General features: G+C 34.2%; 1 protein-coding gene across 1 annotated transcript in view; it reads right to left on the bottom strand.

The window, feature by feature from the left end:
- side-VII (sidestep VII transmembrane protein) overlaps positions 1-27,525 on the bottom strand; it is a gene marked incomplete in the record, with an annotated part of 1,416,899 nt that overhangs the window by 148,960 nt on the left and 1,240,414 nt on the right. The window contains 1 exon segment of the mRNA XM_081730413.1: positions 13,701-15,440. Within this exon segment, the coding sequence (XP_081586539.1) occupies positions 15,141-15,440 (300 nt within the window).

Raw genomic sequence — 27,525 nt, forward strand, 5'->3', positions numbered from 1 at the left:
CACATGTTTAATACACACGTTTCCATGGATAGCACCGTGTAAACCCCAAACTCTAATATATAGTAAAGCAATAATATAAGGTTAGTTGAAAAAATGAAATGAAATCTTTGGTTTTACGTCCCACGGTTATGCCGGTTATTCTAAAGGAGACGGTGATGATGAGTAATGAATGAAATGGTGGGATGAAGAAAGTGGGAGAAAACGGGAAACCCCGAGGAAACCCACGCACAGGGTGTTTGTCCACCACAAAGTTCACTTGGCAGGGGTGAGGTTAGTTGAGTTTGAGAGTTTGTACAAAATGGAAATTTTATAAAGGCTGAACCAATATGATTTAGTCAGGACCAAATTAGGTATTTTTTCAAGTTTTAAGCTGCTTTCGAAATCAATAATTACTTAAAAGATTAAGGAAAGTGATTTAAGTATATACTGAATTGTATTTAAGTGGAATTCGTTTGGAAAAAGTAAGTTAAACACAAATATATTGGCTGCGGTCTGATTAAAGGAATTTTGGATCAGGATTTAACCTGATTTGTATTTTCCCAGTGATTGCTGTGAAAAAGATAAACTAGATTTAGCCATATAGTTAGCTCATTGAAGTAAAACTTTAATTCGTCTTCAGTGGAATAACATATTTTACGAGTGACATGGCCTTCAATATGATCAGTGCTTAAGAAACTTCAGCTCACCTCTCTCGATAGGGGATTGGCTGATACCTAGATTCACTACACAAATGTATTAGCTACAACAAAATAAATAATTTTCGGAAATGCTGACTAACATATAAAAATTAATTCACATATATAAACACGTCTTGGCCATTGCAGAATATCATGTATTATCAAAGTTATTTTCTGGGTTGAAATATAGTAAAACTCACCCTGCTATATACTAAATCTATTCGCATTTTTCTTTAATTAAGTCTTGTAAATGGATTGCATATTTGATCTAATGATACTTCGAAATTACAATGCGATCGTTCGTGTTTGTTCTACATAGTACAGTAAAACTTTAGAAATTCTAATTACAGGTTATATTAGATTATCTCCCAAGTCTTATCTTAGTAATATTTCGTTTTTTAGTAATGCATGTACAAGGATCTGAAGATTAGTGTAGTATTTCTTTGACAATGCATGTACCAGTACCTGCATGATGTGAATTGGTTAAAATAATTATGTACTAGTAATGAATGTGTAGAAAATACCTACTAGAACACCGGTAATACAATTAGTAGCGCATTTGTGTAATGCCGTATGAATTGATGGAATACTCACAATATGTTTTTATTATTTTATTTGGAAATTGAGATATATATATATAAACTTGTATTTGTGAACACGTATCAAACAGCATATTATGTTCATCAAAAACGTACATCCATCAGCAGATGTAGAACTACTTTATCAAACATAGTCACTGTATTTACTCATATGAAAATTATAAAATAAAAGTTGAAAAGCAAATTTATTAGGAGTTGAAGTTAATTCTACAGCTTGTATACAAGAAATAATTGGTATTTAATTACCGTATTATTCATCTGTAGGGGTTTGGAAAACTCTGGTATTATTTTTTTATTACAGTATCAAATTACGTTAATATTAATAAAGATAAGTAGAGGAATTTTATTTTCCAAGCATGTCTTCGAAATAGTTAGGTATTTCGAGATTTTACCACTACGAGACGAAACGGCGATCTAAAATAAGCCAATTTCAGTGCACATCACATTTTATTTATTTATTTATTTATTTGCTTCACTGTTTAATAGTATCTTTTTAAAGCTACACTCTGTTCTTGTTGACAACCCAACAGACTAGTAAGAAGATTATAATATAGTTAAAATTATGATAGTAAAAAAAATTCAACGAGGTTTATATTATTTAAATAAACTTTAGACTACTTTATTTATGACTATTAATAATTTCATTGCCATTGCGAATGTTCACTAACCTCAAAGCATCTAGGATTTTAAAAGTAACTTGATTAGAATAGTTTCTTCTACAGCAGCTTCCTAATCAGTTACTTCTTTCTAGCTTTTTCTCTACTTATTTTGGATGTTATTATTCAGCATAAATAATTTACTCCATTCTCTCTTACAGTATAATAAATTACTATTCGGTTTTCGTTACTATCTCCTTCACGTCATACTCACTTTCTCCGTTTTAACCGTTTCAGTGCCTAGCTTTTTTTGTCCCTTCCTTTTCTTCTGACTCATTTACAATTAGATATTCGTTTTAATGAGTATGCACAGACATGAGCAATTGAATTAGAGACTGCTGGCTTCTGGAAAATTTGCTCTATGCTCGACGAATGTAGCATGGTGGGTGGGGGCGCAGTTTAACAGCGAGAACGTTAATTCTTGTACGTTCTGTTGGAACAAGAGTTAGTCACAGGATGACTAATACACAAAACCTCAGTGAATTTTTGATTGCGGTCAGATGGGTGGGGCGATGCGTAATTATCACCTCATCTCTAAACTTGTGCAGTTAGTGTGCTTTCCAAGGGCCATTGCATCAAGAAATACCGTGAGTACGCCGGTTCAATTAAAATTACCGCCAACATGGTCAACTATCGTGGTGTATGACGTATTAATTACAGGTGTCACCCTCCTCTGGCTCGGATGGTAAGAATAGATAGGCGGGCCACAGTGCAGGAGAACTCTCGTCAATTCAATTCTGGGCAACAACGATGTGTGAGCAGCCATATCATCCAGAACCATCGTCTCACCATGGAGTACAGAAACAAACGTTCCATTACCCTGGTAATAAGTTTCAATGATTTATATAGGCAAATAAACACCACCATTGAATGCTCGAAGCGTGGAGAAAGGTCTCCTTGACAGATATGTCGAAGTACCAGTTGGCACACGCCAATCACCAGGTACGAGAGCGTAGCCTATCAAATAATAAAGAAATTGCTTGCTCTTGCCAGCAGGGAACAGCTGAGGCCAGTAGTGGTGATATTGCCCTATGGAGATTCTTCACGTTGGATAAAATGAAACCTCTCGCACTTGACCGGCGTATGTAACAAGAACTTGCTAACAGATTATGTTCACTATTTTTAACCTCAGCATCCTGTATCTACACCAAGAGAATAATTCAGCCCATTGCTCCCGAATTATGGCTTACTGGTAGAATGATTATTTCATATGATGTTTGCCTGAAGATGTTTGTCTGGCTCCCAAAGAACCTCGGTCTCAATCTTATTGAACACATGTGGTACGCTGTCGTGGAATGTTCGTTCCGTAAATCTTGCTCCGACCAATCTTTGTGTATTATGATATACTATGCTGTGATCATGGTGTAGTATTGCTCTCCAACGTTTCTATTGTTATATATACTGAATTCGACGTCTCATCGTGACTATCATAAGGGCAAACAGAGTGCTACACGCTATCAGACAAATATATATTCAATTCAACTGCTCATTTATCATCTAAGAACATTTCATTACCGAGTAAGTTTTCTTTAAAAGTATTCTGACATTTTTGAATCATAGCAATCTGAAAATATTTCTTTATTTATAGGTTAAATTCCTCCCTAATAAGGAATGCTTTTTTTCTCATAAAGTGATCAATCTTAGCTTGATCTGACTAACGTTTACTAACTCTTCACCTAAGACCTCTAGTAAACTCTTAACTCACTTAACTACAACATTAAATCATTTGGAGTACTCTTCATTTTACTCGATTTCAAAGTTAAACACCTTCCTTTTAATTCCAGTGCTGAAGATATGAGTAAAAAAGCATGAATGGTGATTTCGATATCATGAAATTCGATGACCCACTGCTACTTTTATTATATAAGGTTGTAAGTGAAAAATAATTTTGGCACTGTTAAACATGAATATCTTTTATAGCCATAACTTGCATGGAATTTCTTACACGATACGCAACAAGAAGTAACTATCAGCATGATTCCCAGTAAGTGGCTTGTTTCAAGAATTGAATCACTTCAAAATATTGAACCCTATTTAAGAACTAGTACATCTCTCAGCATGTTGTATGTATCAGAGTTAAACAAAGAAAAACTAAGAAAATGCGATTAATAAAAATGAAAGTTTAGTGTCTTGTTTTGGTAGTTGTATCTCAATAATATTATTTTATTAGGTAACACTGTCCCAACCTGTCAGAACTAAGCATAAGAAGTAGGATTTATTCTCTGATTTGTAGAACTTAAGTAAAAGAACCGTTTTACCTCTGAATGCTTAATTACAATTTTATTAACATAAAGAATATTCTAATTTTTACAAGAGGATATTAATAATACTATGTACAGTACATATTCTCTAAGTTACATGCCACAACCTATTTTCGCTTGGAGACCAAAACTGAAAGCTCAGACTGTTTTTTTAACCAAATTTTACATATGTTAACGAATGAGACTTACATGAGCAAATGAAATCCTCTCAACTTAAGTCCAAAGTTAGTTCTGCCTCACATAACTGTCGATGTCTCTGTTCCCTCCGTTTCCACTCTTGGCAGTTGCCAAATCCACAATCATCATTCCCGTTCCTGGTTCCTCATTGTATTATAAAATTAAGCAGTCACTAACTTGAAATTTGGTAACTAAGATAACTGCAAGTATATACGCCAGTGCAGCCAAATACGCCATGTATTCAGTGCTGGGACGTTTTCGACGAAATCCGCTAAAATGCACCTTCAATATTTGCCACGGTCTTGGACAAATCCGATTTGAATACTCCGGAAGAAAAAGCTGTGACCACTACGCCGTGTAGTGTTGTTTGCTAAGGAAAGGTTCTGTGGAAGGACGTTATTATTTCAATAGAGGTAAGAATCCGTTATTAGTTCCGTGTTAACTCAGAACATAGCCGATTGTTTACAGGAATGTACGTCAGGACGTTATTATTTCGTGTCCGTCTAGGAACACTTTGATTTGTAAGTGTAATTTCAGTAATTGTGATTTCATGGCTACTAAATCGATACCAAGCATGGTACAGCGAAATACGCCAGGGCTTGAACAGGACTGACTACAGAAGACAAAGATATTTTCATTTGCCTCACATGTTCCATGTAATGTCGAAGTATTTTTTTTTTTAAGTCAAGTAGCAATGACACTGTTTGTTTATCTTCTCATAGACGAGAACTTTTGATTTTGGAACTTCGTTTCAGTTTTGGGGATTATCATTAATTTAACGTTTTATCTTTATATCTTCATCTTTCATTTTGGTTATTCTCTATTTTTGCTTCAGCCATGTTGTGAAAAATATTTGAGTTCGTATAAGACATAAGCAGTTGCAAAATTTATTGCATTTTTCTAGTAGTATCCTAGACTTGGCGTAATTACCTGTACGTGTTAGCAAATACGCCATTTTGTATCACTTTTTTATTTTACCTTGTGTACGAAATATAAGTAATTCACATTGCCACATTTTTTTTCTACAGGCAGAAAAGGCTATTCTGCAACGCACAAGTCTTGTTCTTTGTGTTTCATGAAAATTAAGGCCATAAAAAATACAACACCCTTATCACTGCGAAGTTACCTGCACCTACCTTATGATTTTTTTGTTTTCAATTAAAAGTCCCACTGAGTTATATCACCTGTGTCCGTTAGAACAAGCCATTTTCAAAAAGAAAACATATTAATAGTTCATCTTGATTACAGTGTCAAGATTTTTTTTTTTTGTAATAATCACACTTAACCAGCAAAACATTGTAACACATTAGCATATCCATTTTTTTTTCATAAAATCTTTGCCTCCAAAACACTCACCCACTGAAGGTGTACATAATCTGAATAACATCTTTTAGTGTGTGTCTTTTATTATTATTATTATTATTATTATTATTATTATTATTATTATTATTATTATTATTATTATTATTATTATTATTATTATTATTATTATTAATAATATTATTATTATTATTATTATTATTATTATTATTATTATTATTATTATTTTGCAAAATAATCTTTTTATAACAGCATAGACCAAAAATGATTAGCAGTAGGAATGAGAGAGGTGTTATTGTTATTAATGTTAAATTCTAATAAAGTACCTCGTATTGCAAAGACAGGATGAGAAAGTTAGGTTACCACTGCGACCGAAATTTTGAAAAAAAAAAAAAAAAAAAGTAAATAACTGTTAGTTTATATTTTGTGGTGGGATTAATTTTGGAGCTGTGTTAGTGGACGCTGTTTGCAGTTGTTTGAATTTGTTATAATAATTAAAAAAGAAAAATGGAATTAGTTACAGTTAAAATGAACTGAAGTGTTGTTAAACTAGTGTTTATTGTGTTTTGTTTCCTCGTGTGTGGAAGTGTGTTTTTATTTTTGCTTGTTGCTAATTTTGAGATATTGCAGTGAACATAACCTCTGGGGAAAGTTAGAAACTGAATTGCTTCATAGTGTGTTTGTGTTTTCAAAGCCAGTGGGATACTTAATTCTTCCAAGGAAACGTTTTTTGTGATTTTTTTTCGTTGATGCAAAATTGGGTGGCAAAAACAAATGTAACGGATAGCTGTGTTACTGTTAAATATTTCATTATGGTATTTTTAATTTGTGTTTTGAATTATAGTTTTTCCCTAAATACACTATTGGATGTATCACGCTGGAAGGAAACGGTAGTTGTTTGCTTGTTACTACAAAATTAGCATTTTTCTTACCAGACTGATTAAAGGTAAAAAGTTTTGATTGTTTATTTTTATTATTTTTTTCTTTCTTTTTTTTATAATAGGACCATACTTTTTGTGATTGAGTACAGATAACCTTAACTGAATTGTTTGTCAGCGATGAGATACAAAATATTGTGTGGTAGTTTCTTGCGGCTGTTTGTGAAACTGATATGTGCGTTACTTGCATATTTGTACTTGGGATATCACTTCAAGGATGTTTTTGGCATAAGCTGAAAAATAATTCTTTAGCAATTTTTCTTATGCCTGTAGTTTATTAACCAAAAAAATAGCGTTGCCGATTTTTCGATTGATGTCATGATTTTTGTTATGTGGTTTATCTTTTATAATACTATGTACATACTTCTTAAGTTACATGCCACAACCTTTTTTTTTCGCTTGGGGACCAAAACTAAAATCTCAGACTGTTTTTTTTTTTTTAAATTTTACATATGTTAACAAATGAGACATACATGAACAAACGATACCTTCTCAATTCAAGTCCAAAGTTATTTCTGCGGCACATTGCTAATGCGCTTTAAGTCGATGTCTCAATTCCTTCCGTTTCCACTCTTGGCAGTTGCCAAGACCACAAAGATCATCCCCGTTCCCGGTTCCTCATTATATTACAAAAGTAATTAGTCATTAATTTGAAAATAGGTGCTTAAACTATGATTTTTTTTTGCAATTAAAAATCCAATTTGGTTATATCACCTTCGTCCCTTAGCACAAATCATTTTCAAAAGGAAAACATATTAATAGTTCATCTTGATTACAGTCTCGAGGTTTTAGTTTTTTTTTTTCTTATAATCACACTTAGGCACCAAAACTTTGTAACAAATTACTATGTCCATTTTTTTATCTTTTTTTCATAAAATCTCTGGCTCCAAAACAAATGATACTCAAAGAATCGGTTGAAAGAGAAACCTTATTATAAAAGAGACTTCCATAAGAAGTTTCCCCGCAGAAAGTCTGCCAATCAATTGAATTCAAACTTCATATTAAATATTTAAATAGTAGCACATTTTAATCTGTCCAACTAATAGGAAATATCAAATTTCAATTTCACTAGATACTTGACGATAATTTCCTTATGTTCTCCTTTATTTCGGATCTACATGTTCAATAGTTTCGTATGTATGCTAGTTTTATGAAATGCGGCCCAATTTTTACATTCTTAGTTAGTTAATAAAGTCCCTAGAAACAAATATTGATAGGTTATTTTGATCTTTTATTATGTAAAGAGTCACCTATGTAATTTATATATTTTTAAATGCGAGGAATTACTTGACAATGCTATTCAGGTTCATTAGTTAGTTTATATATATATATATATATATATATATATATATATATATATATATATATATATATAGTGGCGGAACGAAAAGGGGCTTTAGGGGCCATATTCCCCCTTGACTTTCAGGTATACGCTGGATAAAATGAACTTCAATCCTGTTTTACACTGGATAAAGCGGCAAACTATGGTTTAGCCCCTCCCTTGAACATATCCTGGATCCGCCACTATATATATATATATATATATATATATATATATATATATATATATATATATATATATATATAATAGTACACCTTTCAGGTCCTCGTCTGGAGACGCTAATTGCACTATGTGGCAACATCGCAGATAAAGAACCGCAGAGAAGATATACAAATCCATCAAATATTTGGCACTTAAAGTTAATATACTTTGACGCTAGTACCACTTGTTAGCGTAACAATCGAAGTAACCGCTTGATGGATTCTTAGAGCAACTCTAATGGTTCTAACTGCAAGGTTACCACATAGTGAAATTTCAATTACCCATATGCAACGATATCTATATTTATTTTGTGAATTTCTTCTATTTTTATATCTTAGTTTTGAGCAACGGTGCATAAAACTGCACAAATATGTTGTGTAAAAGAAGAAGAAGAAGAAAAGATTACATTGTTGTTGATTCAAAAATATAAAGAAATAAGATTTAATCATAATAACTGATGATATATGTTGATTTTATGTGTATAATCTATGATCTTAGTTAACGTACAACAGATAGTTGTTTATTCAGAAGTTGATATGACAACTAACAAGGCAAATTATTATTATTAATGAAGTTAAGTGAAAAGGAATAAAAGGTAATGATAACACAAGGTGATGTGTCTTATTTAATGCAATTTGATCGTGTTGATATAGCTAAAAATTACGCCAACTGTGGGCTGGAATGTAACATAAATTTAACGTTACACATAGTAGCTGAAGGAGGCTACGGGTATATAAGTAATCCAAGGTGACCAGACGTCCCGTTTTAGCCGGGACAGTCCCTTTTTTACAACCGTTGTCCCGTTTTTCTCTGATTCTCAAACGGGACGCCTAAATGTCCCGTTTTAAGCAAAATTGACCCAGGTGTCCCGTAATTATTACTCAAAATATAAATGGTCAATGCAAATTCTACACTTTTCTGTATCAACACTCATTGGGAAGGTTCAGAACTTCTGAATGTTCAAATGAGAATTGAGTGTTCTGTGGTTCAAGTGGGAATTGGGTTCGATTTCTGTGTTCAAGTAGTTAAAAGTATTGTTGGGTAGTACTTAAGTTAGAGATGCTGTGTTAACATTCTTACTTGTGTATTTTATAGATTGCAAACACTGTTGAGTCCCAAAATACAATCTGGAAGTCACATATTAACCCCCCACCCCCCGCGTCGCCGATTCGTATGTGTCCCGTTTTTGCAAGTAAAAATTCTGGTCACCTTGAAGTAATCAGTGTATCATTTTGGCATTGTTAGTGAGGACCACCTTTTGTTTTTGTATGACAAATCGTCTGTATCGCTTTCACAATGCTAAACATAAGTATCTTCTTCCTCTTTGCTTTAAATTGAAAGGAACTGTCTAATATTAATCAGGAACTCCTTTGTCATATATGAGTAATTACCTGTATATTTTTTTCAGTAAACATAACACAAAAAGCACCTAAGAGAGTAATACAGCAAACTGTTTGCAAATATTAATTAACCTAATTTTACCTGCATTTACCCTCATTTTGAAAATGAACCGGAGATTCTGTAATTTAAAGTAAGATATTCATTTGTATTACCAGCAAGCACGAAATATTTGGTAAGGTTTTGTAAGCAGTGTTCAACGACTCATCTGTATCGAACACAAAATGTATATTTCACAAAGTTATAATAATCTGTATAGAATAGAATATAACTTCATTTATAAGTGGGAGTTAGACTCTCTTTTAGCACTGATGTAAGACGAAACGCTTTCGTACTGATTAAAGTTGGGTTCTTACTGTTCAAGCCATAAAGTATGTGAACTTAGAATCGAACCCTGGACCACATGTAGTGAGAGTGCAAGCTTTAATCTCTTGGCATTAAGAGACACATACATGAGTTATGAATATGATACTTTCACAAGGTTTAACGGAAATGTGTATATTTCGGTTCTTAAATAAGTTTAAATTCCGCTTTTTCTTATTAAACTTATAAGAATTGAAAATGGATATCTTTTCTTTAACAAATAAGAGTTTTAAACTAAGAAAAAATCCAGCTAGTGATATGTAGCTATCTGCAATGTTAATCTCTCCATCTGTATTCTAAGGCATGTTTTTGTGTGTTTCTTTCTTTCTTTTTTCTGCACAGAAATATCCAGAACACATTTTCCCCAAACGATGGACGAAAAGGGAAAAGAGAAGAGGTCACACACACACACAACACAAACTAAACTCACAAACACATAGACACGAAAAGAGAAAAATGATGAATTTCTGCTAACTCCGTTTCCTGGAGGCAAAGCAAGGCAAGAAAACTCGACTCGACCCTGGACTGTTGCAAGCAGCGAAGCCCGCTGGAATTCATGCGTCACAACAATGGCGTCGTGCACAAGATTAATACCCATCATGAGTGCCTGCTATGGGAGTGTAAGGCGTAGAGAAAATGCACGCTCTCTATTCCTTATAGTTTTTCCAAGCGTTCCATAATACTTGGTACGGGGTTCTAGGCGTGCAAAGGAGAGTGGGATGTTGGGGGAAAGAAACGAAAAGATACGAAAAAAGCTTGAAAGGAAAGGGGTCTTTTGGATGAGGAAAGAGTAAAAAAATCAGACAAGATGAAATACGAAGAACACGAATAAAAGAAGGTTTGGGACTCAAAAGAGAGAGAGAGAGAGAGAGAGTGGGAGTTCTTGAACGAACATATCTTTTCCTGAAGACTTTTTTTTTTCAAGGGGGAGTGCACCCTTACAACTACCGATCTTGCTGTTTCACTTCTCTACCCCCATTTTGAAGCTGAAAGTAAAACTATCAAGGAAAATAGTCACTGGGAAAGGATGCACACACAATCTCTTAGAGATATTGGTTCAATTCTTGAGTCAGGACCCTTTAAAAAAACAACGTTTTAGACCGAAAGGAGTAAAAAAAGAAAGAAAGAAAGAAAATGAAGAAAAAGAGCAAAAGAATAGCTCACGAAAGATGCTGAGAACCTTCTTATCAGCTTTTGACTCTTGATCTTCAATTCTTATTCTTAATGACTTTTTCCCTTTCACTTTCTTTCTATGTTCTCTTTTCCTTCAAATCTTATTCTACGCTTTTTTCTTTCTAATCTTTTATATATATATATATATATATTTTAGTATTTATGTTGTGATGAAATATTTGAAAAAAAAAAAAAAACATGAAAATTAATTGAAATTGAATATGATGTACTTTAAACTCAAGTATATATTTTGTCCTTTGTTGTTGCTGTTCCTTCACTTTTACAAAATTTAAATACGTTTTTGCTGGACTGTTCAGCATTAAAGACATTATGACCATATAATCAGTAAGATACATTCCGTATATACTTCTTTAGGTTTGGTTTTAAGCTTAGTAGGTTGGTTTATTTGTGAATTTGCTGAAATGAAATCTGAAAGTTTTACGTGCCACGGTTATGCAGGCTAGGCTAAAGGAGACGATGATAATGATGACTTGATGAGGAATGAATGAAATGGTGGAATGAAGAAAGTGGGAGGAAACGGGAAAATCCCGAGAAAACCCACGGATATGGTATTTGTCTACCACAAAACTCACTTGGTGCGAGCTGGTGTCGAACCAAAAACCCCATGTACCAGAGTTAAAAGTTCTACCACTGAGCCACCGCGGCCCCCCGGTGTGTGAATTTGCTGGTATTATATTATCCATGACGACAGAACTACTTTTCATTAATCATTTATCACTGAACATACACATGCATTTTAGTAACAAGTTGTTGCACATAGGACTTCAACGACGTTATGTACTTTCCGAAGAACATAATTGTATACCTTATTGACTTTTGTAGTTTGGCGAAATTAATTACTAAACTGAAAATCAAATAGTTTTACTAAATTTTGCGACATTTTTTAAAATACAATTTTAGTAATATTTCCTTTGTGATAGAGATATACCGCCTTATGCAGAGTCATTTTGACGTATGTTTAGCATCATACTAAAGGCCTGACTACTGCAGGAAAGATTCACCACTTGTTAACTAACTGGTTATATTGTCTTTGCTATCCTAAATAACTTAAACTAGAAACCACAAATCTCTGATCAAAGCAATATTTATTTCAAAAATAATAACTGTGTAACAGTTTTGTCAACTAACTGAACATATTGACTTCATCAAACACTGAAAAAAAAAGAAGAGGGAGTTGCATCTAAATATAACAGAATCCCAGAAACTGGTTCTGAAAGCTGATCCGTTCTGACCAGCCAATCAGCGTACGTAACCAGTTTCTGCGATCCTGTTATATTTATGACGTTATATTTAGATATAACTCTCTCTTGTTTTTAGTGTTTGATGAAACCAATATGTTCGGTTAGTTGGCGTAACTGTTACAAAGTTCTTATTTTTAAAATAAATTGCTTTGTTCAGCAATTTATAACGTGCTTTATATATTATAGTATTTTTGAACACTTGACAAATACACACCTGGTATGGCTTATAAATATTTTAAAAAAAAAGTTCTAAGCAAATATCTGTTTGTGTGTGAGAATAGTTTGAAACCAACCTGTAGATGTGTAAGTACTCCATCAGGCTTTCTTTTCATATCATCAACCTAAACACAGCAACATATTGAGCAAGATTATATGAAAATAAACACAACCACGCAGCAGTTTCAATACAATAACTGTGCCTTTATCAGACACCTTCTCTAGTCCTTCCTTTTAGTAGCATGTTAGTGCTCATAGGACCTTAACGATATTACGTCCTTCCAGATGGACATACTCGTATACCTTATTGGTATTAGTACCTACAGAAGGAGTGGAAGTCTGATGAAGATACAGTTACTGTGTTGAAACTGTTACGTGATTCTGTTTTATTATCCAAGGTGTTTCAAAACAACTCCAATAGCGTTTGGGAGGTAATTCCCGACAGCAAAATAAGTTAAGACAAAAAGTACAAATCAATCTGAGTGCACAAATGTTTCCTTTCGGAGTTATAGGCTACCGAAAACATGAAAAAAATGAACTCTAAAGGTCCATTGCTCCAAAACTATGAGACATATCGTAATCGGGTTAAGAGTTCACTTAGGAACTAATATGTGCGCTGTTCAAAAATACATGTTTCAGAATCCTACCGTACTTACGCTCAGAATCCTACCGTATTTTTATGGAGGGAGTTTGGTTACGGGCATATAATTTGAAGTAGTCACCAATTACCTCTATAAAAATTATTGCAGAAATATCGCAGGGTTCTGAAACATGTTTTGGATAGGGCCCATACTAGTTCCTAAGTGAAGTCTTAACTCGACTACGGTAGGGCCCATAATATTGGAGCTATGGATCTTTAAAGTTCATTTTTTCTTTCTTTCTTTCTTTTTCGGTTTTTTTTTTTTTTTTTTTTTTTTCAACAGGCTATAACTCCGAAAGGAAGCATTTGCACACCCAGGTTGGTCTAAACTCTTCGTCTTATCTTGGTGTCAGAAATCACCTCCAAAATGTTGTCGGTGTTGTTTTGAATCATCTTGTGTATTAGAAATTGTGTATTTAGAGTAGACTTGGTAATGGCTTAATAATATGCGACAATTAGAATGATATTAAAACTTACCTTTTAGATATGTGATCTTTTCTCTCCACGAAGTGGCAACCGGAAACCGCTGTACTGGATATATGGGGGGGTGTAAACACGAAAGTAGAGATCAAATCTTGAGAAATAACCAAACAACTTGAGATAATTCGGCAGAGGCACCTTGCAAAAAAAATGGCATCAATACAAATGAAAAGACACACACACACTTGTATTTCTTTCCTTCTTAGTTAGAGTACTTTGTGTTGTTGGTAATCTTCTGAGCAAACTTTTATCATTATCATCATGAACATCATTATTGGGCACGGCCAAAACAAAACGATTGTGTGGAAAAGGGATTAAATTACCAATAGGACGGGGTTACAAACACTTTCTGGCCTTTCTCATTGTTTTTGTTTCCTTATAAAATGTTTGTTCATTAACATTCGAACTGGTGATTGTAATAGTAGAAGAAGAAAAGGATCTCACTTCTCGAACAGAAAAGGAAGAAACGAAAACAAGAGAAAATTTCTCACTTCATTGTGTCACCTGTAAATTTTTGTTTTTCTCACATTAATAATAATAAAAACCACGTTTTATTTTGTTTTTTTTTCTCTAGGTTATGTCAATGTCTATTCGAATCAATAGAAATATAGACTTGTGAGATAACAACAGAATTTCAAGATACATCAAGAGATAAGTGGAATGCGTTCTTTACAAAAAAAGAAACACTCTTTCTTTTTAATTATAGTAGTAGTTCTTTCGTGTTAAAGTCACTTTTCTTTTTATCGCCTTCAATAATTAGTTTTGAAACAACAAAAGAATTCACCGATATTGACAGTTTTGTTTGTAGTTTGTAAATGTTTTAGATAATTTATTGAGTAATAATAACGTTTTTTCTTTGTTTAATACGAAAAAAAAAGACGAACAACATGCGTCCTTATTCGCCAATTCGTTGCTTAATTTATTCACGGTAGGTCTTTTGTTTCTTTGTTTTAATATTTACAATTTATTTACTAAGTTTTTAATAATGAAAACAAGAACAGATCACTCTGCCATTCAATAATATAAAATATTTTTTGTCACTTTTTTCACACCGTAATATTTTTCACTCATTTTTCTTCAACAAATGCATTCTTCACTTTGTTTATTTTTCACCACAAACCATTAACTTTATAAGAAATGTCTCCAATTTCTTTTTTTCTAAACACTTTTTAAAAAAAGAATTTAAAACACTAGTTAATTCCATGTCATGTACTGTATGTATCGTAAACTTGTCTTATTTTTTCACATGTTTTTTTTGTCGTATGTTTAAAAAAAGGGCACTTGATAAAACTTTTTTCTTTTTATTTCATGAAAGAAGAACACACCACCACCCACATCACGTTTTTCAACTCTTTTTTTCTTTCTTCGTTTTATATACACACACGTTACTTACACACTCAAAAAAAAGTACTAACATGCACACACTTTTGTCACAAACTACACAGTACTTTCTCGCTTTGTAACCATTAACGGCGTTTCTGCCGTTACGTCTTCGTCCAATGGGGCAGCAAATTCCACTGCACTTACTCGTGGCGGAGCCATATGGTGCTGCTGTGACACCACCGCTTGTTGTTTCTTCTGTACTTGCTGAGGAGTAGATGGGGTGACTACTTTTGCCTGAGTGTCCATGGTTGATGGGTACACAAACGGAGATTCTGCTTGGCGATTAGCACTTCCATATGGAGGCCAATGTTGTCTGGGTAGTGTACATTGCGGATAGGGTACGCCGTCCGCTTTCTGCAAAAGATAACGAAATAGAAGATCAAAAATGTTGATAGCGCATGAACTGTGTTACAATATGTGGGTGCAAGTTTGCATTCTTACTAAATAGCTTCACCAAACAATTACATATGCTAATGAACTGAGCTTCATTTCCTTTTAAACAGTAAACAACAATGAACTAAATTTAGCTTACAAAATACGTATGGAAAGGTCAGTCACATAGCATGTGCTGGTTCACAAACACATCTGACAAGACTGAAGTTAAGCTTAAAACAAAATAATTGTTTCAATTCAGTTGTTTTGTCTCATATGTATATTCTGGCTAGACAAAGTGACTAGCAACTAGCTCACTTCCCTAGTTGAAAACACTACATCAATAAAACAGTGGAAAGATGACAAATTAACTTTCCTGATGATTCAAAAGGACACTGAAACTGGAAATTAAGACTTCGAAGAAAAGGAGATGGATTCAGAAATATGATTAATGATAATATGTGTATAATAGCTGAATAAATTTGTATTCATTACGCCAGTAACAAACTTAAAGAACAGACATCCGGATTTTAATGAACCCTTCCACTCCTTGAAGAAAATACGAAAAAAAAATAAACATTTACTGTATACGTAGAAAAATCCTGAAACTATATGAATTCAGAAGATTGAACGCTCGCTCGTTGAATTTGAAATAGCATTACACAAATATTCATTGGCATATGTCAGTTAATATACTTCTATACTAGAGCACTATTTTTCTGTCTTTTTGGAATGTCAAAATTGTCAAATTGTAATTTCCAATTAAATTTTCTACTTGTGTTTTTGTCTCATTCAAAAAACACGTTTAATTAAACATTACTTGTATTAGAGTTGTACTTAAATAGTTTTTCGTACTGGAATATTCTTGTATTATCCCATATGACACTACATGTTCACAGGTCTCATACCTGTCCAGGAACATCGGGTAATGGAAATATCTATGGGGTGTATCTGACGACAAACTGTATCGGGAATTTTCTTAATGAAGAAATAAGTAATAGGATCTGGAGAATAACATTACACTTACTTCCACCAACTCATTCTATTAATTCATTTATCATAGTACTGTAATTGATTTTCTATTTCATTTGGTGTAAACGTAAGACGTTAATTAGAAAATGGTATAAGGAGTAAATGTGTAGCTATAACGGCATGTGCATTACTTTCAGAACTATGAGTGTCACTGCTAGGAGTATGTGTAACCGTAGAAGATCAATAACAAAAGATGAAATGTGATGGTTGACAGCGTATTTTTTTTACATACAAACAATCAAATAAATAAACAATATTCTTAAATAGAATAACAAATCTATTATTTACAATTAACTAACTAACTCTATGGCCTATGGAACCCGGAGGTTCAATGCCGCGTTCACAAAAGCTCTCCATTCACTTCTATCCTTAGCTAACTGCATCCAGTTTCTACTTTGTGTTCCAATCTCTGCGAGATCCATCTTAATATTGTCCTCCCATCTGCGCCTAGGTCTTCCTAATGGTCGTTTTCCGATTGGTCTTCCAGTCAAGACTTTGAAAGCGTTTCTACTTTCTTCCATTCTAGCTACATGACCCGCCCACCTAAGCCTCCAAGACTTGACGACCCTAACAATGTTGGGTAAACCGTGTAAATTATGTAGTTCCTCGTTATGAAGTTTCCGCCATTCCCCATTCCCGTTCCTCTTGGGTCCGAATATTCGTCTCAGGATCTTGTTCTCAAATACTTTCAGTCTATGTTCTTCCCTCAGAGTAAGTGACCATGTTTCGTAGCCATACAAAACAACAGGCATGGTTATCGTTTTGTATATTTTAAGCTTCAAATTCCTCGACAGAATTCGCGACGACAAGAGATTTTGAACCGAATAGTAACACGAATTCCCTGCTTTTAGTCGACATTTAATTTCTTCGTGGATATGGATTATTTACAATTACCAGGCAAAATTTAAATCGTTTAATAACCCATAGATGGTTACTGAGCATTATGTAAACTACACTAATACCGTGAAGCCACCACGATTGTTGTATGTTTATCAAACTCTGAGCACACTAATGCTTTTTTCAGAATTTCCCAAATGAAAGACATTGTGTCTATACAAAACCTTATTAATTTGTCGTGCTTAGTGAACAAAAAAACTACGTTCTTTATACAGGGTGTTTCAAAATAACACCGACAACGTTTGGAATTTGATTCCTGACATCAAAATAAGACGAAAAGTATAGACCAAATTGGGTACATAAATGCCTCCCGCAACAATTTTTATAGAGGCAGATTGGATACGGGCATATAATTTGAAGTGCTCATTAACTACCTCTATAAAAATTTTGCTTAACTACCGAAGGATTCTGAAACTTGGATATTTGGATAGGGTATATACTAGTTTCTAAATAAAGTATTGACCCGACTACGGTAGGTCCCATAGTATTGGAGATATGGACCTTTAAAATTGATTGTTTTTAATTTTTGGCAGCCTATATCACCGAAAGGAAGCATTTGTGCACCCAAGTTGTTCTATACTTTTCATCTTATCTTGGTGTCAAAAATCACCTCCCAAACTTTGTCGGTGTTATTTCGAACCACCCTGTAGAAGGATACAAAAATGCATGATCCTGTTCATATTAACACTCATTTATTGAGGAAAATTGCTTTGCAGTAAGCAGATAAATAACGAACAAACAACTAACATCACCTTTGGTCTGGTGAAGTACCGTTTTAATGATATCTAGTGGTGTGTGTACAAATCCTTATCATTAGTTATTTGTTAATTACAACGAGCAATTGTGTCTGTACTGATGTCGTATATAGGTAAAGTTGGGTGCGAAAGTGTTCCATGCGATCGTGTTGCTTTCACTCGCGTGAATTAGTGTAAAGAACGTGCGAGTTCTGTAACATGCGGAAGAAAAACTGTGAGCTAAGCAGGGGGCAGATGCAGGGAAGGGAAATCGGGGCGATCACCCCGCCCCCCCTCCCTTTCCAGAAGAGGAAACTTTCTTATTTTATATATAAATAAAACCATCACAGAGTTTGGAGCTCTTAAAAGTAACTCTAAGTAAAAGTATTACAACCCCTACCCCCCCACAGAAGTCCATCCTGGATCCACCCCTGGACCTTAGTGTCGAATCACGTGTTCAAATTGTTATTTTGAGAGAAGAGTGTTATTCTGTGCAAAACATTGTTCAATTTTTGCAGATATCAGTCTGGGCAACGCATCGCACTCTAGAAAGGCAGCCACAAACTGGTGTAAATATTGCAGGGAAACACTCTGGCCGTCCAGAAATAAAGTTCTTGTAAGGGTAAGTACATTACAACTGCATGCAAAGGGATGTTTTTTATCGCTCCGAAAGTAGCAACAGAACTACAGAAGTGCCGACCTAATCGGTACATGATAGGACAGTGGTCTAGAGCCTTTAGATTTATAGTCTTGGGAACGTAGTTGCAGCAAAGAAACCACTCATTCCAGCATGAATTAGTACAAAAAGGTACTATTGTGCTGTAACACATACTGGACCGATAAACAATAGAAGACGGTACTCCGCTCTTGACGAACGTAAATTTCAACTTTTCGGTTCTCAACGCCAGATGTTTGTGCTTCGCCCTTTCGAAAGGCAATTTCATCCCGATGTGCAATATCCATAGTCAATCAAGTTGGTATCAGTTAAATCAACATAATAATGGAGAGGTTTAAGTAAGGCACACATTCCTATTAGGTACGGGAATTTGAACCATAACTTTGTAGTACAACAACATAATGATTCCAAACTTTCTTCCAAGTTATCCAGCAATTACCTGCAGAAAAAGATGAAACTGACATCGTCACTAAATTGAAATAATCGCCACAGTCTCAGGATTTGTCACCCATCGAGCACCTGTGGGATGGACTTTACGTGATAGTCTACAAACACTTGCCAATGAATACTGAAGGTCTCTGAAAGGTGTTTAAAAAACTGTTGAAGTTGTATAGGCTACTTTGCAAAAGTTGAATAAGTTGATCAAACAAATACTTGGGATTTGTAAAGCTCTTATCAAGTGTAAGGATCGCCACTTCAATGAACGAGAACTTCTTCAATAAATATGTCTCAATGGGAAACAACAGTGTGTTTTCGTTTCCTTATGTATCGATAATATTTATTTTGCAAATCAAGGCTAATAAACAGTGTTTGTATGAATACTGGGTAATTTGTTTGGAAAATTTTGAAAAATCAGTAGTACTCAGACTCTCTACAATGACTGTATGCAGGGCCCGTTTAAGGGGCAGCTACGGGGCTGAAGGCCCCGGGTCCCAAGCTTCAAAGGGGCCCTGTTTAATTGGAAACTTTACATTACATTTCCTACACATTCCTTTCTAATCGACTTTCAAAAATTTTAGCACGTTATAAACATACAAGCAGAAGTATTTACAGGAATTATCAGTTCAATTATTCTTTATTTAATTTGCTTTCTTTGAATTTTGTTTGGTTTCAGGTTAAGATTAAATTAGTTTTTTTTCGGAATTTCATAAAAAACAAAAAAGAATCTTTATTCTTCGTATTATGCTGTGATATAGCTTATTTGTTGGTCAAACACTACATGATTTTAGTTGTCTTTTGTCTGCTTTCAAATGAAACTAAAAGAGCATTTCTATTGTTCAGTATCCTCCTAAAACATCAGTTGTCAATCTAATATTTTCTAAAAAAAGTGGAAATGCCTTTTATAAAGGTCAGCGATATGTTTATGATTTTTCAGCTGTCCAGCGCGTTTGAGCGATAATAATATCGCCTCCTCCTCTTTTTCAAAAATTTATTTTGTGATGTCTTGCAACCAAGAACTTTTTTCGTAGTAGTGTTTTAATACTTATTGCGAAAGGTGTGTTGATGTTAACTAACGTGCATTTATTTATAGTGTGTTAATTTCTAGTGAATTGAAAATATGGAACCCTAAAAGAAGTGGGGCTGTGAAAAGAAAACTGAAAACAGTGAAAAGTTACGGTAGAGTTGAGTAAAAGTGCTAAACTCACAGACTATTTTACAAAACTCGATTCGAGAGTTAGTAGTGACGAAGCTTTACCAGATCAAAAGTCTAAGCCCAACACCATTTCTATATGGTTACAGTGAATGTGAACCTAGGATTTCTCGAAATACTAATAGTACAGTGCATGAACGAGACATAAAACGTAAAGTTAGTAGTGACGAAGCTTTACCAGATCAAAAGTCTAAGCCCAACACCATTTCTGTATAGTTACAGTGAATGTGAACCTAGGATTTCTCGAAATACTAATAGTCCAGTGCATGAACGAGACATAAAACGTAAAATAGTTAGAAATCACAAGGAGGCCGGGAACAGTTATCACAGTGCCGTTGTAAGTGATAGTGTAAATGTTAACACAAAAATAAGCGAGTTAGGTGTAAACTTGAATGAAAATTCAACTCAGCACAGAACATTAACAAGATTTAATGAAATCAGTAACTATTTGCAAAAGCCTGGAGCCATTATTGTAACAGCAGTTAATTTGATGAAAAGTTTGGAAACTTTTGTATCCACACTAAGAGACAAATTTGATAAAGTTGAAGAAAAAGTGTTACAGACATATACAGAAAATGTAACAATAGCAATGATGCACCTGAAAGAAGCAAAACCAAAAGGTTTCCTGACAGTAATGACGACATTTATTTAACGCGAAGGAACAAAATCCAAGTTGAGACATTTACCATTATTATCGAATCTTCTTGTCGTAATCAAAAGAAGAATTGAACACGTCTGTTCTATTTTCCACTTTATTCCAAAATTAGGCACGGAAATACTTCATGAAGATGTCCAACAATTCATTGTAGTTTACAAGGAGGACGTGGAAAATGAAAATATAAAAGATGAAATTACTCATTTCTCTAGTTATATGATGAAAACGCAGCCTGAAGCACAAGATAATACTGCACAAGTTATATATTTGGATCATAATTTTGACCATTATTATACATCTATCTATCTATCTATCTATCTATCTATCTATCTATCTCTCTCTCTCTCTCTCTATATATATATATATATATAGATATAGATAGATAGATATAGATATATGTATAAAAATGATTTGCAACCAGTTTTTCTAAATATGTTTACTGATCTTCGTCTGTGTCTAACATTCCCAATTACTAGTTTGGCTTAACATGCAGTTAGTGGTTCCAGATTTTTTTTCTCAAATAGACATTTATTCATGGAAATGGAAGTGAAATGCCAGAAACTATATTAAAGTTGCTTTTAATGTGTATGTAAGTAAAATGAACAAATTAAGGAAGATGAGTTATTCTCAATAGAAACGGTAATGTGACCTGCCTCCTGTCCACGGAAACTAGTATAAGGTAAGTTTATATTATTATTATTACCTACTCATTATTATTATTATTATTATTATTATTATTATTATTATTATTATTATTATTATAGTTACAATATGTTGCTTTCCCTTCTATTATTTGCATTTTTAAATGCGACCTGATAGGCTATACAAACTAGAGTATACCTAGGTACAAAAGTTAAGTGTTACTCATGTTTTTGTGACTGTTAAATGTTCTCCTGTTTCCCACATTACTACTCACCCCCTATCAGACTTCAGACCCCCGGCCCTCACTGCTCTTAAATGGGCCCTGACTGTGTGTATCTACGTATATTTAGCTTAATTTTACCCAAAATCTACTTAAGGATTACAACAAAATATTCACAATGTTGCCGTTTATATCTCTAACAGTCAAATGTCTTAAAAGCAGAAGAGGCAAACACTGATGTAAGAACTTGTGAAAGTGGATAGAAACTATTATTAAAGAGAAATATAAAACATGTAAGGTCAAGAAATTACAAGAAAATACACAAATAAAGCAAACGTTACTTGAAAAATGACTTCGTAATAATAAATAACACTTGTTACCAGCAAAAAATGAGATGAAGTTGGTGAATTTTGTTGCCTAAGTATAACATATAACTTTTCATATAAACAAATAACAACCGCAAGGAAGAACACACAGCCATATGTTACATTGCTTAAACATGTATTCTAGAAGGTAAACCAGCAAGTACGTATTTCCCAGTATTAAACTTCGGATCTAGAAATTGGAAATACTATTTGGAAACCTAATATAGAAATGAGAAGTGTAGATTTACATCTTCCGATTTCAGTATAAATATAAGAAGAGAGACAGAGTTAATTCTAGGAAAACTAAATCTGTACAAAATATCTACTTTTTTTTTATTCGTTTCATATTATGGAGGCTTAATACCGAAACGTAAGTTGTTAAATCCTTTATTTCCGGTTTTACCTCGATACATATAGAAGGGATGAAAATAAATCTATTCTTTCGACGCTGATTCCGTGTGAAAGAAAAATTCTCGTTACCTTTAACAGGCTTTGCTTTATGTGATTATATTATTGCAACACGAAATAATTTATATACCTTTACTATTTCCGATTTCAGGGGGTGACTAAGGCTGAAGTGCAACATGCTGAATTCATATATATATATATATATATATATATATATATATATATATATATATATATTTCTGGCTATCTATCCCCATTTCTGTTCTAATATTGGTTGACAAACAAACATAGCATTTCTATAAAACTTCTTTTACTTTTTTATGCACGGAATTGGCTTGAAAAGTTTCATGAGAAGGATATTGATATATGTCATTCTTATTATTATAAGGTCCTTAAATATATATTTTAGATAAAGATCTAAGGTAGATTAAGGTGCATGCAGGAGTTGTAGGCGAGTCGTCCTAGCCCACGTAAGTTTGTGATAAATAACTGCATGTCCGCGAAATTTGTTAACTGCATTTCCTCATATTTTCTCAATCACCACCATTTTATCTTCATTAAACCATTTGAAATTTTCATCACACGCTTATTCCTTTCAGGTTAAAGGAGATGGATGATTAGTGAAAGAATTGATGGAATCAGAATGTTGGAGAAAACTGAAATAAATCGAGAAAATCCACGGTAGGAAGTTAAGCACCAGAAAAACACAGGCCTGTGAAGAAACCTGAGTCCCGTACACTACAGGTGAGCGCTCTACCCCTGGTCTGACGTGCCAATACTGCACTATCAAGCTAATAGGTGTCGTTATAAGTGCTACCTACTTACCTAATATCAATAGATGCCGCCAGCGTTGTAACGTAATCGACATATAAATGGATAAAATTGTATTTAATTGTAAGAGGAAAAGAGTGTACAAGATTTGGTTATAGAATGAGGACGCTTACTCCTGCTTGGTAATGCGACCGCCTCTAGTGGCAATTCTCGAAACTAAGAAACCTTCTTGCTCGATGCGGAAGGAACGTCAGACATTGCTGACTGAAAATTCTCCATTGAGGCTTGGTGGCTTTCTCTCTCCGTTGAAAATGTAAAATAAGACGCTTATTTCGGTTCTAAACTAACTTGAAAATGTAAAATATTGAAAACAGGTTTGGTTAAATGTGTATATATTAATTTTTAGGCTAATACGTTTGGCTACTTGAAATTAGGAAGAGAGAAAATTTCAAGGTAACTTTTCATTTCATATATGTGCCATGATATACTTAAACTTACATATCTTCTTCCTCCATTCTATTACTTATATTTGTTGATGTTTAAAATACCTTATTACTATATGTTTCATATTTGTGCTAGTAACACTATGAAAGTGATTTTCGGCAACTTAATATTCTTTTGTAATACGTGTTCGAACATGTGCTACGGGGTCGGTAATTCACGCAGCCTATAGTGGCTGCTAATTGGACTGATGAAAAAGAAAAACTTTAGTAAAGTGAAATTTCAAATTGAACTACTGCCAAAGGAAAATACTTTATGAATATTCTATATTTAACTTGTTGTTGTTTCATATATTTTGTTACTGGTTATAATAAAACGAGGACTAAAATTATATAGTATTAATTTACAGCTATTTCCATGCTTTCCGTCATTCAGCCACCACTATAGTTTCTATGTGCATTTATTTCTTTCTTTCGAAGTATAAATTTACTAAAACCGCTACAGCGTGCAGACAATTTCCAGATTTAAAACTATTGTGACGATGAAATTCCAACTTTGCTACATTGTATCTAATTAATTATTTGAAAATGGATAATGATGGCACATCAGATGAACGTTCTTTGATGTTTATAGTTAACGCAAGAAAAGAACTACAAGTTTTAATTATGCACGATTTTAGCGAATATTGTTGAAAGGGCCGAAGGTTCGGACGTAACAATTAGTGTAAATAATTAGGAAAATGAGAATATTCTGTGTAACATGCCACTTGTCAGACTTCGTAATAATGACACCTCCTCTCTTTCGCCAACAAATGTTTAATTATCTAGATAGAGGAAAAACTCATCAGCATATAAATACTAATTTATGTATGATGCATTAGTAGTTATCTAATTAATTACGATAAAAGATAGAAATTAAGCAAAATATAAAAAAATAACTAATTTCAGTGCAATAATAAAGAATATATATATGGGTGGTTAATCAGTAATGGTCTTTTGAAGAGTTTCAGCTCCATAACGAGACACACTGTGACTCACTTCCATTTGATATTGAGAACCTGTGTGTGAAATATGAACTGGATTAAGCATAATTTATAACTCCCCCAAAACGTTTACTTTAGTTGATCTTTGAAATTAGAAGTCAGCACTAACTTTTGACCCAAAAAAAACTTCAGTATTAGACCGCTTTAATATATCCGACCGGAAGGCAATGGCAACTATTGGAACCGTGGCTAAATCAATAGGTCTAAACATTGACTCTCAACAAATTTCATTTGACGCCACCGGAGGAGAAACAGGAAAGAAGTAGGAAAGAGGGCCTTGTCTGTAATTCCTGGTGGTGACATACCTCCAGCTGTTCCACTTCCACTTCACTGGTATGCAAAGATGCTGCCACACATTGATCCCCACTATTGTGGCAATGTTCATAGGGTTGCTTTAGTAGTAACTGGAAACGGCATAGAAGTTCTTGATTGGTGTTCCGCAGATTCCTAACAGTACAAGTATAGTTCAAGCCAAAGTCTGTTGTTTGGCAATCCTAGAATGTGGCTTGCAGGATCAGATTAACCCTTTCCGGCACCTGGTTTTTTGGGCTATTTTTTAGACTTTAGGTCAAGCAGCTACTGCATCGTCACTATTTATCCTAGGATCATGGTTCATACCTCATCTTCTTTAGAATAGAGCTGGCTTTCAAATGGTATTACTTGCATGCTCATACCATTAACCAGGAGCGGGAACAATTATGTCAAAAGGAAAATTTTGGAGGGAGAATTTTTTTCTTGCATTTTGGGCCCCTCTGGAGCGGCCCTGTGCGAACGTAGCCATATAAAACAATCTGATAAAAAGTACTTGGTATACTAAATGTGTGTGCCAAATTTCAAGTTTCTATCTTGAATACCAAGGGCGGGAAAAATTTTATCAAGAATTCCCACCATGCCCCAAATTACCGTAAAACACCATGATCTCAGGTAAAAAATTTCCTGAGACATCCCTAATTACCCTAGGGTCATGTTTCGCCCATCATTCTCTTCAGAATAGAACTGCCTTTCAGGCGGTATGACTCACGTGTCTCCATCATGTATCTAAGGCGGGAAAATGATGAAAAACGGGATTTTTTGGGTCTAAATATCCTTTTTTTTTTCAAATTTTAGCCTCCCTGTTTTAACGCAGAGATCTGAAAAAATCTGGTAAATACTACTCCGTGGGCTGAATGTTTATGCACAATTCCAATTTTCCAGGTGCAAAAGTAAGCCCGCCAAAAAAAAAATGTATATATATATATATATATATACCGACAATGTCCCATATTCCCGTATACAGAGGGAAATGTTTAAACATTCCCTGAGACATCCCTAATTAACCTAGGGTCATGTTTCGCCCATCATTCTCTTCAGAATAGAACTGCCTTTCAGGCAGTACCATTCACTTGTCCTCATCATGTATCTAAGGTGGGAAAATCCCGTAAAAGGGATTTTTTGGTAAAAATTTCCCTTTTTCAACGTTTAGCCCCTCTATACCCCCTATTTTAACGGAGAAATCTGAAAACAAAATCTGGTAGATACTACGCGGTGGACTGAATGTTTGTGCACAATTTTAATCTTCTACGTGCAAAAATAAGCCCGCAAAAAATAATACCGAAAATGTCCAAAATTCCCCTATACAGAAGTATATTTTGGTAAAAATTCCCTGACACTTCCCTAATTACCCTAGGGCCATGTGTCACATATCATTCTCTTCAGAATAGAACTGCGTTTTAGGCGGTACCATACACTTGTCTCCATCATGTATCTAAGGCGGGAAAATGTGGAAAAACGGGATTTTTGGGTAAAAATATTCCTTTTTTAACTTTTTGACCCTCTATACTCCCTGTTTTAACGCAGATTTCTGAAAAAAATCTGGTAAATACTACTCGGTGGACTGCATGTTTGTGCAAAATTTCAATCTTCTACGTTCAAAAATAAGCCCACCAAAAATACTTTACATACCCCCCCCCAAATAGTATTACACGAAAATATAAATTTTAGACTTATGACGTCATCACCTTCTATGTCTCGACGCAGGAAGGTGTGAAACCATACGTAATGTCTGCTACAATGCCTCTGGACTTAAAAAAAAAAAAAAAAAAAAATCGGACGAAAAAGCTCAAATAGGAGAGTTATAACGCAATGTACCATGAAACACCCACTATGGTACAAATTGTACCATGGGATCCCCAAAGGGTTGGGACTTGTCTTTGACACAATAGCATCGAATATCGGCCTTTTGAAGGGATCCTGCATCAAAATTCAACAGATGTTCGGTAAGGAGCTCCTCTGATTGGCTTGCTGGCATCACATTTTGGAAGTCATTGTCTCTGACGTCTTGAGGTACGAATATGATCCTTGGACAGGCCCGAACATCTTCCTGTTTGCTCGGTTCAAGGAGATATGGCATTCTCTCGACCACGATTATTGGTTCCCTGCACTCGGTGATCCTGATCTAGGGGAAAGATTATCGGAATCATGGGACCTATCAGATCTGAAATCCCAAACAATTGAGTTTCCTGAAAAATACAATTATTGAATTTTCTGCACATCC

Source organism: Thermobia domestica, chromosome 11 (genome assembly GCF_964235325.1).
Source record: "Thermobia domestica chromosome 11, izTheDome1.hap1.1, whole genome shotgun sequence".
NCBI classification, from domain to species: Eukaryota; Metazoa; Arthropoda; class Insecta; order Zygentoma; family Lepismatidae; genus Thermobia; species Thermobia domestica.